The sequence below is a fragment of the Mobula hypostoma genome, chromosome 18, assembly GCF_963921235.1.
Source record: "Mobula hypostoma chromosome 18, sMobHyp1.1, whole genome shotgun sequence".
Classification (NCBI taxonomy): Eukaryota; Metazoa; Chordata; class Chondrichthyes; order Myliobatiformes; family Myliobatidae; genus Mobula; species Mobula hypostoma.
In genome coordinates this window covers 886,313-902,961 of record NC_086114.1, presented here as the reverse complement: position 1 = coordinate 902,961, position 16,649 = coordinate 886,313, and the positions used below count along the sequence as shown (strand labels likewise).

The 16,649-nt window shown below is 46.0% G+C and overlaps 1 protein-coding gene across 4 annotated transcripts in view; it reads right to left on the bottom strand.

Moving 5' to 3' along the window:
- Positions 1 to 12,032, bottom strand: part of kat6b (K(lysine) acetyltransferase 6B) — a 221,548-nt gene extending 209,516 nt beyond the window's left edge. Inside the window, exons 1-2 of one of the 4 annotated variants that reach the window (XM_063070288.1) lie at positions 11,877 to 12,032; positions 10,198 to 11,122 (exon numbers count right to left, since the gene is read on the bottom strand). In XM_063070288.1, the coding sequence (XP_062926358.1) occupies positions 10,198 to 10,815 (618 nt within the window). In that variant the 5' untranslated portion in view covers positions 10,816 to 11,122; positions 11,877 to 12,032. The other 3 variants (XM_063070286.1, XM_063070287.1, XM_063070289.1) reach the window with 3 other exon arrangements.
- Positions 12,033 to 16,649: the final 4,617 nt, after the last annotated feature.

Sequence of the window (16,649 nt, the reverse complement as noted above, 5' to 3'; positions counted from 1 at the left end):
AGTCATCAATAAGAGACTGCAGAGGATCAGGGAATGGCCAATAGGCTCTTAAGAGATACATAAAAGTTCTTGCAGAGTTATCCTTTGATGCCCCGGCTAATCAAGAACCTATCTATCTCTCATAAAAGTTGTTGGTGAACGCAGCAGGCCAGGCAGCAACTTTTGGCAGGATGCTGCCTGGCCTGCTGCGTTCACCAGCAACTTTTATGTGAGTTGCTTGAAATTCTAGCATCTGCAGATTTCCTCGTGTTTACCTATTTATCTCTGCTTTAAATGCACCCAATGACTTGGCCTCCACAGCCACTCATGGCAACAAATTCTACAGATTTAACACCCTCTGACTAAACTAATTTTGCCGCATCTCTGTTCTAAATGGACATCCTTCAATCCTGAAGTTGTGCCCCCTTGTCCTAGACTCCCCTACCACGGGAAACAACTTTGCCATATCTAATCTGTGCAGGCATTTTAACATTCGGAATGTTTCTATGACATCCTTCCTCATTCTCCTGAACTCCAGGGAATACAGCCTAAGAGCTGACAGACGTACCTCATACGGCATCCTTCTCATTCCTGGAATCATTCTCGTGAATCTTCTCTGAACCCTCTCCAATGTCAGTAAATCCTTTCTAGAATAAGAAGCCCAAAACCGCACACAATATTCCAAGTGTGGTCTCATGAGTGCCTTATTGAGCCTCAACATCACATCCCTGCTCTTATATTCCATACCTCTAGAAATGAATGCCAACATTTAATTCGCCTTCTGCGCCACTGACTCAACCTAGAGGTTAACCTTTTGGGTATCCTGCACAAAGACTCCCAAGTCCATTTGCATCTCCGCATTTCAATTCTCTCCTCATCTAAATAATTGTCTACCCATTTATTTCTTCCACCAAAGTGCATGACTATACACTACCTAACATTGTATTTCATTTGCCACTTCTTTGCCCATTCCCCTAAACTATCCAAGTCTCTCTACAGGCTCTCTGTTTCCTTAACACTACCTGCTCTTCCATCTATCTTTGTATCATCAGCAAATTTAGCAACAAATCCATTAATCCCATAGTCCAAATCATTGACATAACATCATAAAAAGCAGCGGTCCCAATACCGACCCCTGTGGAACTCCACTGGTAACTGGCAGCCAGCCAGAATAGGATCCCTTTATTCCCACTGTTATCTGCCAATCAGCCAATGCTCCACCCACACTAGTAAATTGCTTGTAATTCCATGGGCTCTTATCTTGCTAAGCAGACTCATGTGCAGCACCTTGTCAAAGACCTTCTGAAAATCCAAATATACCACAACTACTACATCTCCTTTGTCTACTCTGCTCGTAATATCCTCAAAAATTTGCAGTAGGTTAGTCAGGCTGGATTTTCCTTTCAGGAAACCATGCTGGCTTTGGCCTACCTTGTCATGTGTCTCCAGGTACTCTGTAATCTATATACTACTAAAACTCTCACGCTCTATCTGTCTGTTTGTGACCTCCAATTAGCGCAAACAGTGCATTATAGCGGCACTTCTTTTGCCTAAATCAAATTCAAATGCGCTAACTTACAGAAAGCAGGCAAAGTTCAGGGTTATATATTCGTATAAAATTGCTCATTTGCCAAAAATCAACAGGCTGGCTTTCACCCGAGACCCGATTGGCCATCATAGAAATCGGGACACGACAGCCTGACGTATGCACACAGCCAGCCTCAGCAGCAACACTTACTGGAGCAAAAGGGCAGGGCAGCTCTATTTCGAGGGAACAAAATACTCTGCAGATGCTGGGGTCAAAGCAACACTCACAACACGCTGGAGGAACTCAGCAGGTCGGGCAGCATCCGTGGAAAAGAACAGTCAACGCTTCGGGCCGGAACCCTTCGTCAGGACTGAAGAGGGAGGGGGCAGGGGCCCTAAAAATAAGGTGTGGGTTCCTGGTAGGGTACAGGTGAAAAACCAGTAAAGGGAAAGATAAAGGGGTGGGGCAGGGGATAGGCAGGAAAGGTGAAGAAGGAATAGGGGAAAACACAATGGATAGTAGGAGGCAGAACCATGAGGGAGGTGATAGGCAGCTGGGGGAGGGGGCAGAGTGAAACTGGGATGGGGGAAGGAGGGCGAGGGATTTCGAGAGGTCACGTTCTGCTAATCACCATCAGCATGTGTAGGATTGAGACAGATCTAACTGCCACCCATCGATAAGAGATAATTAAATCTTATTGTAATGACGTACTTCGAGACACCCATAGAACCCTTTGCTGCAGTCAAAGGACAGCGGTGACTATATCACGTCCATTTAGGAGAGTGCCAACCACATCATGAAGAAACAACAGCATCTTGGAGGCTTTGGTGTTACTGCTTCCTATCTTCTATCAAGCATTAGGGTAAAAATATATGGATAGCATAATTATGCCAAGTGGAAAGAGAAGGGGGACATTATGGTCAAGAGATGACACCAAACATCGTTGGGAAGCGGCAAGGAGAGGGAGAGAACAACAATCGGATGAGGCCAGGGCCGCACGACTCCAGGATCAAAGAGTCAGGACAAAAAAGATGAGAGAAGACGAGACTGAGGAGGACAGGCATGCACGTCTCCAAAATGACAACAATAGGCACACACAAAGGAGAGAACAAGCATCTGATCAGGCCAGGGCCGCATGACTCCAAGATGAGAGCGAAAGAACAAATGGTAGAAGAGATGAAGAGACGAAGGATGCACGTCTCCAGAATGACAAAAACAGGCAGAGAAGGAGGAGAGAGGAACAGACAGAGGTGCCTGGTGGTAGGACAATGCATTCACGATTCAAAATACCCCTCAGAGTCAATGAGGTTGCCCCTTGTAACATTGATAAAAACACCAATACTGCAAATTTACTCCAAAATGCGAAGCTTATTGTCTGGGACGAGTGCCCCATGATTAGGAGGGAGAGTTTTGAAGCTGTGGACCGCACTCTTCGTGATGTATGTGGCAAGAATGAGGCCTTTGGGGGTATTTTAACCATTTGCTGTGGCGATTTAGACAATAGACAATAGGTGCAGGAGTAGGCCATTCGGCCCTTCGAGCCAGCACCACCATTCACTGTGATCATGGCTGATCACCCACAATCAGTATCCAGTTCCTGCCTTATCCCCATAACCTTTGATTCTGCTATCTTTAAGAGCTCTATCCATCTCTTTCTTGAAAGCATCCAGAGACTTGGCCTCCACAGCCTTCTGGGGCAGAGCATTCCACATATCCACCACTCTCTGGGTGAAAAAGTTTTTCCTCAACTCCGTTCTAAATGGCCTACCCCTTATTCTAAAACTGTGGCCTCTGGTTCTGGACTCATCCATCAGCGGGAACACGCTTCCTGCCTGTAGCATGTCCAATCCCTTAATAATCTTGTATGTTTCAATAAGATCCCCTCTCAGCCTTCTAAATTCCAGAGTATACAAGCCCAGTCGCTCCAACCTTTTGACATATGACAGTCCCGCCAACCCAGGAATTAACATTGTGAACCTACGCTGCACTCGCTCAATAGCAAGAATGTCCTTCCTCAAAAATGGAGACCAAAACTGCACACAGTACTCCAGGTGTGGGCTCACCAGGGCCCTGTACAGCTGCAGCTTCTAGCAGTTGTGAAACGCGGAAATGATGCTGATGTGGAGAATTCATGCATTAAAAAATGATACTTATGGAGAAGCTTCATCAAGTTTCAATTGAAGAGAAATGTGATTGAGTGAGGGAGAAGGACGATATTCTCAGTTCTTATCGGACGTTGGAGAAGACAAGATTGAGAAAAATGAAAACAATGAAATCAAATTACCTGAAGATATGATTCTGCCAGCAACAACTATGGAAGAATACATTGATTTCATCTACTCTACATTCCACAATCCTGCAGAACTCTTCCGAGGAATTCTACCTTGGTTCCTCTTAATGAAATGATGCGAAAAATAAACTTCACATGCATTAGACACTTCCCTGGAATCATGAAAGAATACTGCTCCTTCAATGCTGTAAGTGAAGGAGCGAATGCCACTCATTTTCCTACAAAATTCCTTGATTCCGTCAAACTCTCTGGATTGCCACCACATAAACTGGAATTGAAGAGGGGATCTCCCATCATTTCAATGAGGAACTTGGATCCACCAAGGCTTTGCAATGGAACGCGAATGATGGTGGAAGAACTGCACGACAATCTCATCGTAGCAAAGATAAACATTGGTGCATTCAAAAATGACATTGTCATGATCCCAAGAATTACTCTCAATTTATCAGAAGGGGAAAATGTCCCTCTTCAGCGGAGCCAGTTCCCGATACAGTCATGCTTTGCTATGACTATACATAAGGTGCAAGGCCAAACCATGGAGAATATGTTGATTTATCTGGAGAAACCGGTATTCCCGCATGGTCAGCTGTATGTGGCTTTAAGCCGGGAAAAAGAAATGAAAACGTTAGAGTATTCCTGAAGGGTGGCAGATCAACCAGAAACGTGGTCATAAAAAGTGCCCTTCGTTAAACGAGGAGGAGCAATACTTGTCTTGCTACGTGTCTTTCTTCTTTAATACATTGAGTTCTTCTTCTTTGATTTCCAAAGCGTCTCACATCAGACTGCACAACCTTTCTCTCAAAAGGTGCCCCAACGGCTCACCCGGTTGTCTAGTCTCATCCCTAACATTCGATTCCAACAACTTCCCAACCACTGATGTCAGGCTAACAGGTCTATAGTTTCCTTTCTGCTGCCTCCCACCCTTTTTAAACAGCAGAGTAACATTTGCAATTTTCCAGTCATCCGGTACAATGCCAGAATCTGTCAATTTTTGAAAGATCATTGTTAATACCTCCACAATCTCTCTAGCTACTTCTTTCAGAACCTGAGGGTGTATTCAATCAGGTCCCGGAGATTTACCCACCCTCAGATCATTAAGCTTCCTGAGCACCTTCTCAGTCATAATTTTCACTGCACAAATGTCACTCCCCTGACACTCTTGAATGGCCGGTATACGGTTGCTGTCTTCCACTGTGAAGACTGATACAAAATACGCATTCAGTTCCTCTGCCATCTCTGCGTCTCTCATTACAATATCTCCAGCATCATTTTCTATTGGTCCTGTATCTACACTCGACTCTGTTTTATCCTTTATATACTTAAAGTTTTTAGTATCTCCTTTGATATTAGTTGCTAGCTTCCTTTCATAATTCATCTTTTCCTTCCTAATGACCACCTTAATTTCCTTCTGCAAGTTTTTAAAAGCTGCACAATCCTCTATCTTCCCAACAGCTTTGGCTTTCTTGTATGCCCTCTCTTTTGCTTTTACTTTGGCTGACTTCACTTGTCAGCCACAGTAGTGTCCTTCTTGCATTCAAAAATGTCTTCTTATTTGGAATATATCTGTCTTGCACTTGCCTCATTTTTCACAGAAACTCCAGCCATTGCTGCTCTGCTGTCCTTCCTGCTAACGTCCCTTTCCAGTCAACTTTGGCCAGTTCCCTTCTCGTGCCATTGTAATTTCTTTTATTCCACTGAAATACCGACACATTGGAATTTAGTTTCTCCTTCTCAAATTTCAACATGAACTCTATCATATTGTGATCACTGTTCCTTAAAAGTTCCTTCACTTTAAGCTCTCTTATCACCTCCAGATCATTGCACAACACCCAATCCAGCACAGCTGATCCCCAAGTGGGCTCAACAACAAGCTGTTCTAAAAACCAATCCCTTAGACATTCTACAAATTCTCTCTTGAGGTCCAGTACTGGCCTGGTTTTCCCAATCCACTTTCATGTTAAAATTCCCAATGATTATCATGACATTGCCCTTCTGACACGCCTTTTCTATCTCCTGTTGTAATTTGTAATCCACATCCCGGCTGCTGTTTGGAGGCCTGTATACAACTGCCATTAGGGTCCTTTTACCCTTGCCATTTCTTAACTCAACCCATAGAGACTCTACACCTTCCAGTCTTCTGTCATCCCTTTTTCATGATTTAGTGTTATCTCTTATGCACAGGGCCACACCACCCCCTCCGCCTACTAACCTATCTTTCCAATACGCTGTATTTCCTTGGATGTTCAGCTCCCAATGGGAGCCGTCCTTTAGCCAAGTTTCAGAGATGGTCACAAGAGTTCATAATCACAGGACAAGGACAAAGACACAGTACACATTAACAGTTTAATTTTGGAATGTTGATTCTGACCCTATACAAGTCAATAAGACTAAGAGTGCTATGTATTCCGATTTGGGTAACGAAGTCAGAAGTACTTCAGTTTATGGAAGGACCACATTAGAATCCAAGTCTCAAAGTAACAATAGTTTGGGTGAAAAGCACCAAACAACAAGGCAACACACATCAAAGTTGCTGGTGAACGCAGCAGGCCAGGCAGCATCTGTAGGAAGAGGTGCAGTCGACGTTTCAGGCCGAGACCCTTCGTCAGGACTAACTGAAGGAAGAGTGAGTAAGGGATTTGAAAGCTGGAGGGGGAAGGGGAGATCCAAAATGATAGGAGAAGACAGGAGGGGGAGGGATAGAGCAAAGAGCTGGACAGGTGATTGGCAAAAGGGGATACGAGAGGATCATGGGACAGGAGGTCCGGGAAGACAGACAGACAAGGAGGTGGGGGGGGACCCAGAGGATGGGCAAGAGGTATACCTCGACACGGTTTTATCACCCCTTGTTCAACCCCTTCCTACCTATGTTCCTGACACTTCTCACGCTCTTAAACTTTTCGATGATTTTAAGTTCCCTGGCCCCCACCGCTTTATTTTCACCATGGATGTCCAGTCCCTATATACTTCCATCCCCCATCAGGAAGGTCTCAAAGCTCTACGTTTCTTTTTGGATTCCAGACCTAATCAGTTCCCCTCTACCACCACTCTGCTCCGTCTAGCGGAATTAGTCCTTACTCTTAATAATTTCTCCTTTGGCGCCTCCCACTTCCTCCAAACTAAAGGTGTAGCTATGGGCACCCGTATGGGTCCTAGCTATGCCTGCCTTTTTGTTGGCTTTGTGGAACAATCTATGTTCCGTGCCTATTCTGGTATCTATCCCCCACTTTTCCTTCGCTACATCGACGACAGCATTAGCGCTGCTTCCTGCACGCATGCAGAACTTGTTGACTTTACTAACTTTGCCTCCAACTTTCACCCTGCCCTCAAGTTTACCTGGTCCATTTCCAACACCTCCCTCCCCTTTCTAGATGTTTCTGTCTCTGTCTCTGGAGACAGCTTATCCACTGATGTCTACTATAAGCCTACTGACTCTCACAGCTATCTGGACTATTCCTGTTCTCACCCTGTCTCTTGCAAAAAGGCCATCCCCTTCTCGCATTTCCTCCGTCTCTGCCGCATCTGCTCTCAGGATGAGGCTTTTCATTCTAGGACGAGGGAGATGTCTTCCTTTTTTAAAGAAAGGGGTTTCCCTTCCTCCACTATCAACTCTGCTCTTAAACGCATCTCCCCCATTTTACGTACATCTGCTCTCACTCCATCCTCCCGCCACCCCACTAGGAATAGGGTTCCCCTGGTCCTCACCTACCACCACACCAGCCTCCGGGTCCAACATATTATTCTCCGTAACTTCCGCCACCTCCAACGGGATCCCACCACTAAGCACATCTTTCCCTCCACCCCTCTCTGCATTCCGCAGGGATCGCTCCCTACGCAACTCCCTTGTCTATTTGTCCCCCCCATCCCTCCCCACTGATCTCCCTCCTGGCACTTATCCGTGTAAGCGGAACAAGTGCCACACATGACCTTACACTTCCTCCCTTACCACCATTCAGGGCCCCAAACAGTCCTTCCAGGTGAGGCATCACTTCACCTGTGAGTCGACTGGGGTGATATACTGCGTCCAGTGCTCCCGATGTGGCCTTTTATATATTGGCGAGACCCGACGCAGACTGGGAGACCACTTTGCTGAACATCTACGCTCTGTCCGCCAGAGAAAGCAGGATCTCCCAGTGGCCACACATTTTAATTCCACATCCCATTCCCATTCTGACATGTCTATCCACGGCCTCCTCTACTGTAAAGATGAAGCCACACTCAGGTTGGAGGAACAACACCTTATATTCCGTCTGGGTAGCCTCCAACCTGATGGCATGAACATCGACTTCTCTAACTTCCGCTAAGGCCCCACCTCCCCCTCGTACCCCATCTGTTACTTATTTTTATGCACACATTCTTTCTCTCACTCTCCTTTTTCTCCCTCTGTCCCTCTGAATATACCTCTTGCCCATCCTCTGGGTCCCCCCCGCCTTGTCTGTCTTTCTTCCCGGACCTCCTGTCCCATGATCCTCTCGTATCCCCTTTTGCCTATCACCTGTCCAGCTCTTGGCTCCATCCCTCCCCCTCCTGTCTTCTCCTATCATTTTGGATCTCCCCCTCCCCCTCCAACTTTCAAATCCCTTACTCACTCTTCCTTCAGTTAGTCCTGACGAAGGGTCTCGGCCTGAAACGTCGACTGTACCTCTTCCTACAGATGCTGCCTGGCCTGCTGCGTTCACCAGCAACTTTGATGTGTGTTGCTTGAATTTCCAGCATCTGCAGAATTCCTGTTGTTTGCCTTTAAAAACAAGGCAAACTCAAATGCCACTAAAGAAAGAGGCAAGAGTTTCTGATGAAGAGGCTAAATATTCTTTATATTAAATGCAACTAAATAATTCAGGTTTTGCAGTCTTCATATATAGAGAATATTGAGATTTAGATACTAACAATGTATTTCAATTAGTTCCAAACACTCAAACATTATCGTATATTACAAGACATTTGCAACCAATAAACTTTTACCAGATTAAATAATTTTAAATGCTTTATTCTTTCACTGTTTTTGTCAAAGTTCCCTCCAAGTTACTTCCTACCTAAGTAGATAATTATAAAAAAAGTGGATAACTACTTTGCTAATCTTCCAAAACATTCCTTGAGTTGGCTACTCACTGATCTTGTTACTGAACCAAAATGCTGTTGCTTTTACTCACACAGTGGTTACATCACTTCAAAGATTTGCTGCAGGAAAGCAACATCCATCATCAGGGACCCCCACCACCCAGGCCATGCTCTCTTCTTGATGCCGTCATCGGGAAGTAGGTACAGGAGCCTCAGGACCCACATCACCAGATTCAGGAAGCTCTTGAACCAAAGGGGATAACTTCACTTGCCCCATCACTGAACTTTTCTGACAACTGTGTACTGACTTTCACAGACTCTTCATCTCACGCTCTTGATATTTATTATTACTTTTTTTTGTATTTGCACAGAGTACCATCTTTTGTACACAGGTTCAACACCCAAGTTGGTGTGGTCTTGCATTGATTCTGTTATAGTTATTATTCTATGAATCTCAGGGTTGTATATGGTGACATAAATGTACTTTGATACTAAATTTATTTAGAACTTTGGTGACATTCTTGCAAGATCAGAAATACAAGCATCTATAAACGTTTTCCCAAGCATTATAGGCACCCTTAACCAATATCACAAAGAGAGATATTTAGTATTTATTTTCAGTGGTTTCAGTCTACCTTACTGCGTACAAACTGGCTATCACCTTTTCAACAACAGCAACATTTCAAAAGTAATCAATTAAATCTGAATCACCCTTGAGATCCTAAAGCAATAAAACACGCCATGGATATGGTTCTTATCCTTCCTTCACAATACACTGCAGTGTGTAGTCCAAAAAGATGAATGACAAGGTCACTTTACTCTTCATCAGGAGCATCCTTAACCTTTGACCTTTAGAAGCCAGTCATGCATTTTATAAGTGAACACAGCAAATAGTCACTCACAATTAGTTACAGTCCTCTTAGATACACAAAGCCAGCCACTTCCCTGAGAGCTGCAAGTGATTAATGCATCCTTAGCATCTCAGCTGATCATTTAAAAACAATCCATTTATTAAATGCCTCTTTAGGTCTTTTCAACATGACTGAAATCGTTACATCATCATTCAGGGTTTGAACTGCTGATATTGAGTGGCCTACCATTTGAAAGATCAACTCACTACTCCAAAAATGTGGCTGTAAGAAACCTGTCAAGTTTCATTCAATCTTATTTTATATTTTCCCTGTATTATACATGAAATAGTTCAATGGCTCCTCAATCCAAGTTATTTACCATGATCATATATCTTATCTCAAACAGCTCAATGTGTAAGGACAATCCAAAACCGAGCAAGCATTTTAAAGAAAATGAATGGGTCTTTTTTTTCTCTGTTCACCAGGAAACCTACCTTTTCTTTTTCATGTGGCAGATAGTTGACTGGGAGGAGAGATGAAGAATTGTTGTATTTAGCTTCTCCCTTGCCTCCTGCACTCCCATAATTCACTCTGTAAAGTGGACCATCCTTCAGTATTCTCCCATTATTCACCGCACGTTTGGTGGCCAACCTCAAGCGTTGTTGAAAGGTGGAACTGCTGGTAACAGTAACTAAATCACTCTGGCTTCTCAGATATTTCTCTATGTTCTTTAGTGAGGAACCATTTGCTTCTGCCAATCCTTCAACTGCTCTCTTAATGATCTTATTCCAGTCCACATTACTTATATCAATGCAATTTCTGGATGTGCACACCTGTGTGGACTTTGAAAGACTGCAAGGCTTAACTGGTGAAAAACGGCCTGGTTTCTCTGGATCCTTGTAGGATGAAAGCCCTTTATTTGTAACTTTAAGTATCGTGCCATCTTTCACACCAAGCTCTAACTGCTCCAGAACAGTCTTTCTATCTAATCCATGTGAAGATGACACTGCATGACAAATTCTCTCTTCAGATGGTCTTTGTTTTTGCTTTTTCACCTTCTGGATAGCTTCAAGAATCCATTCAGTGTATAGTGGATTTGCAAGTTTTACCATGGTTGATCATAAGTAGCTCAATCAAGATGCTAGGCAAATAGGTTATTCTTTCTCCCCATGCTCAATCAATTCCAGGCCATGATGCAACAGCTCTTCCTGAGAAATTAAACAATTCACCAAAGGAAAGACCAGAACACGTTTTGACTCCAGGATCTGCAACATGCTTGCTAGTCCAAACTATCCATCAAAACAGCAATGAGACCAATTAGTCACAAAAGTCAGTGGATAAACAAAGTAACCTTCCGCAGGTTCAATCAACAGGTTTCCAGAAGACCCAGGGGACTAGTCACGAAAACGAGAACAGATTCTGTAGAGCAAAAGGAAAACAATATTAAACGTCGTTATATTACACAGAACATCGAAGTCACCGACAGAGGAAGAAAAGCCCACAAAACTGACCAATCATTCCCTCCTCACCATATCTATGTTTTGATCAGTTTGACAATCTGATGTTTACATGTTTACATCAGATTGTCACCACGCCAACAACGCGTGTAGTGCAAGCCGGCGTTGAGGACATGGAGCGAAGCCACAAGAGATCAACAGAATGTAGCCCCCGTCATCACAGCTCCGCCAGGCAACTTTAACACGCATACTTAAGCTTGTGCTTGCCAAAGGCGCTGACAGCAAAAGCTTCCTGCTCCAATGTCACGCAGCAGCCGGTCAGCGAGCACTGGCAAGCGGCGGCAATAGGCCTGTGCGCCTGGTCACGGTAACGCTGCTCTTCAGTCCCAACAGCACCGATCTTCCGCGGGCACCACAACACCGAGCGAAATCGCAAAACAGCATTCCCAGCGGGCGCGCCAATGCGTCCTCCCCGCAACCATGCACAAATAGAGGCCGTCGCACCTTCCCTCAGAGCGGAGAGGAGAGCCGACGGCTGCCGAGCCCAGCGGGCGCCATTTTGTGGCCAGGACTAAGCGGCGGAATAGAGCGGCGGCCGACATGTCACCCGAATGGATCCCGTCATAGGCCGGCCCGCAGCCTGACTCCGGCTCCAGATCCCGCCCCCGAGCCCCTGTCACTGGTCAGCCGCCACCCAGTCCCCAGGCAGTTCCCACCTCACTGTTGGCTCAACACACCGCCAGTCAACATGACGCCTCTCCATTCTCGCGCCGTCAAGTTGCGTTGGCCCGCGGTGCTGACGTAAGTCGTGCCGGGGGATAATTCTGAGTTTGACGCCGCCTGCCCGCTCTCGTTGATTTCGACCCTGCTGCTATAGATTGTCGGCTCTGGGGGTATACTGCACTTCCGTACTACTCTTCCCTTGCTAGAACGGGTACTCAAAAACGCCGAGATTCGCAATTAAGATGGGCCGCACTGTGTTTTTATCCCGAGCTGAGGGTGGAATCTTGAGCTTTTCCCGACCACACTTCCACTGTAGGAAATATCCAACAAACGATAGATCGATGTCTGGTGGCGGTGATGAATAGGAGCATCGGCATCAGAGAGGCCCGTCATTTCTGCCAAATTCCACAGAGGGGCCGGGGCCGAGCCTGAGCCCTTCCCCGGCGGGCAGGGATCTGCTGGGGAGATAGTGATGGGACAGGTGTGGGGTGTCAGCTGTAGAGGGAGTTAAAGGGGTCCTGCTGGGGGAGGAAGTGAAGAGGGAGGATCCTACTGAGGAGGAGAGAGGGGGTGAAGGGGATTCCTGCTGGGGAGGGTGTCCTACTGGGAAGGGAAAGGTCCTGCTGGAGAAGGAGTGAAGGGGAGGTGTGTCCTGCTGGAAGGGAGTGAAGGGGAGGTGTGTCCTGCTGGAAGGGAGTGAAGGGGAGGTGTGTCCTGCTGGAAGGGAGTGAAGGGGAGGTGTGTCCTGCTAGAGAAGGAGTGAAGGGGAGGTGTGTCCTGCTGGAGAAGGAGTGAAGGGGATGTGTGTCCTGCTCGGGAGGGAGTGAAGGGGAGGTGTGTCCTGCTGGAAGGGAGTGAAGGGGAGGTGTGTCCTGCTGGAGAAGGAGTGAAGGGGAGGTGTGTCCTGCTGGAGAAGGAGTGAAGGGGAGGTGTGTCCTGCTGGAAGGAAGTGAAGGGGAGGTGTGTCCTGCTGGAAGGGAGTGAAGGGGAGGTGTGTCCTGCTGGAGAAGTGAAGAGGAGGTGTGTCCTCCAGGGTAGGAAGGGGGAGGGGCTCTGCTAGAGAGGGTGAAGGAAGCGTCCTGCAGGAGGGGAGTGTGTCCTGTTGGGGAGAGATCGAAAGAGGAGCAAGGGTCCTGCTGGACTGAGAGTGAAGAAGGGGTCCTGCTCGAGATGGTATGCAGGCAGGGCCTGTTGGAGAGGGAGTGAAGAGTGAGGGTCCTACTGGAGCGGGAGTGAGGGGAATCCTGCTGGGGAGGTTGAAGGTGAGGTCCTGCTGGAGAGGGACTGGAAGGAGGTCTCTGCTGGGGTGAGAGTGAAGGGGAAGGGGGGCGATCAAAGGGGAAGAGCCCTGCTGGATAGAGAGTGAGAAAAGGGTCCTACTGGGGAGGGTGAGGGGGATCCTCCTGGAGAGGGAGTGGAGGGAAGCTCCTGCTGGAGAGGGTGTGAAGGGATAGTCCTTTTAGGGAGGGAGAGAAGGGGGAAGAGGGCTCCTGCTGGGGAATGATTGAAAGAGGGGAAGGGGAAGGGTCCTGCTGCAGAGGGAGTGAAGGTGGTGAAAGTCTGTCTGGGGAAAGAGTAAAGGGGGGGGTAAGGGCCCTTCTGAATAGGGAGTGAAGATGGTGAGAGTCCGGGGGGGGGGATTGAGGGTTGAGGGGGTGATGGTCCCACTGGGGAGGGATTGAAGGGAGAATCCTACTGGGCAGGTGATGAAGGGGGTGGGGTTCTGCTGTTGAGAGTTAAGGAGGGTCGGGTCCTGCTGGGGAGGGAGTGAAAGAGGCAGGATCCTGTGGTGGGGAGTGAAGGGTGAGTCCTGCTTGGGAGTTGAGAGGTGACTTGTTTGAAAATTCAAGGCTGCGGAATGCCCTGGCAAGTAGAGGAGCCCATGGGTCGGCTGCCGGAGTTGGGAGCTGCAATGTTTCTGGAAAGCACCAGGCTCTGACTCCCCATCTTTCCATGCCTCCTGTATGGCGGCGAGTCACTGTGCCTTTCTGCTGCCTGACAGCCGTCCCTCGGCCGCTTAATCAGCATGTGTGCATACAACCTTGTTCCTGGGAGTCTTTCGACTCTGTTGTGCGAAGCCCCCGCCCCGGAGAAAAAAGACAATTTTATTCCCTTCAATAATTGTAATAGCCGGCAGCAGGCAGAGGAAACGGGGCGCGTGTGCTTATGTGCCAGCTGTCTGGGTAACAGATGGCATACAACACACACCAGCTCATGCAAACATACAAAATCACCCTTCATTAATTCTAAGGACATTTATGCCAAGCTTCACAACAACAAATTTGCATGCAGTATGTTTTGATATCAATTAGAGGACAGTTCTTGTACATCAAATTGCTTACACCTAAGTTTCTAATTATAGCAAAACTGTAGCTTGGAATTATCATTAAAATTGTGGATTTTTTTTCTGTGTCTTTATAAATATCAAACTGTTGTGAAGAGGGTAAAATTCAAAGTCCAAGTGGATAACACATTCACAAATGTTAATTTGTCTTGGACTAATAAGAATTCAGTGTGCTTGCCAAATTGTATTCACATGTTAAACACTATTTCCCATATAAAATTGACAGTAATAATTGTTTACTGATCAAAACTTGAATGAAGATGCGGTAGAATTTTTTTTACTGTCTCAATAGGATACTTCCCGTGGTGCACTGATACAAATTGTTGAGGGTGAAAGGTGCCGTGCCATCTTTAGCCTCCAGAGGTAGTAGAGGGGCTGGTGAACTTTCATGTCTGTGGCTTCTATGTGGTTGGACAAGGAGAAGCTATTAATGTTCATTGATAGGAACTTGAAGCTCTCAGCCCTTAGGACCATTGAGGAGCATGCCCATCACAACCCCCCCCCCCCGACTTCCTGAATTCCATGTGCAGCTGTTTAGTTTTGCTGACCTTGAGGGAGATGTTAGTGCCATGACACTTTGCACTGGGCTCTCTGTGTCCTTCCTGTGCTCTCATTCATCATTTGTTAAGGATAGCATGGTGTTGTGAACCGATGGCATGGTGGTAAATGTTACCTACATGGACTTTAAGAAGGCTTCCGAAGGTTCCACATTAGATAGTGGTGGAAGGTGAGATCACATTCGATCCAGGGTGAGCCAGTCTGAATACAAAATTCATTTGATGGAGTGAGGGTACAGTTTGAGATTGGAGATCTCAGACCAGTGATCTGCGACAAGGATTGGTACTGGGTTCATTGTTGTTTCTCATGTACATTAATAATTTGGATCAGAATATAGTTGGTGTGGTTTGTAAGTTTGCGGATGACACTAACATTGGTAACATTATCTGAATCAGGTTAAATATCAATAGTAAATGAAATTTGTTAACTTAGCAGCAGTACGATGCATACATGATAAATAAAGAAAAAATAAATGATTTAAGTAGATAGATATACATGTATGTATATGAAATAGTTAAAAATAGCAGTGTAAAACCAGAAATAATAAAAAAGTGAGGTAGTGTTTATGAGTTCAATAGAAATCGGATGGCAGAGGGGAGAAAGCTGTTCCTGGATCGCTGAGTGTATGCTTTCAGGCTTCTGTCCCACCTTCCTGATGTGTGTCTATGCAGGTTTTCAGCTATCCAGGTCATTTCTTATTAAGTAGTAGTAAATCCCGGAACGGGGGTGGGGTACAACGCCATCGGTCAGCTGCTTACAGTGCAGTCCTAACATCCTTACCCCAGCATCTCCACAACAGTTCATGCCTCCATTCGTGCAAAGGTAAGACAACTGACACTGCATTACCTCTAAGACTCTCAGACCCTCATGTGATTGTTGTACCTTTAAACAAATCAGAGAGTTTATAAATCGAAAAACTACGCACCATAGATTAGAACTGAAAAGCCTCTCAGATGAGTGGCAAACATCTTCTAGACAATACAGCAAGTCCTTGATTTACTACTGCTCGATCCTCCTTCCTAACAGTAACAATGAGAAGAGTGAAGAAGGTCACCTAACATTACAATCTAGATGTACTGGCGAAAGGACGAAGGAATGGCAGATGGAATTTAAGCAAGTGTAAGTGGTTGCATTTGGAGATGTTACGGCAGGTCAGGACCTACAAAGTGAACGACAGGACACTGGAGGAATGGCGTAGAACAGAGAGACCCAAGCGGCGACGGGGTGAAGAAGGCATTTGACACGCTGGCCTTTGTTAGTCAGGGTACTGAGTACAAGGGATGGGATGTCATATTACAGCTATACAGGATGTCGGTGAGGTTGCTTTTGAAGTGTTGCTGGCAGTTCTGTGTGGTATCAACGATAAGATCAGGGTTCAACACCCACCACTGTCTGTAAGGAGTTTGTGTGTTCTCATTCTGACCGTGTGTGTTTCTTTGCACATTTCAAAGATGAACGGCTTGCAAGTGAATTGTGAGCATGTTATGTTGGCACCAGTAGCATGATGCCACTTTCAGGCTGCCCTGTATAATTTTCATCTATTTGATTTATGCAATCCATGAAGTTCACTGTATGTTTCAATTAGATGTGACAAAGCAAATCTTTAATCTTTAGTTATAGGAAGGGTCTAATTCAGCTGGGTGCAGAAAAGATAGATTGGAGGGCTTGAGTTATAAAGAGAGTCTCAATAGGCAGAGACTGTTTTCATAGAACATAGAATAGTACAGCACAGTACGGGCCCTTCGGCCCACATTGTTGTGCCGACCCTCAAACCCTGCCTCCCATATAACCCCCCACCTTAAATTCCTCCATATACCTGTCTAATAGTCTCTTAAATTTCACTAGTGTATCTGCCTCCACCACT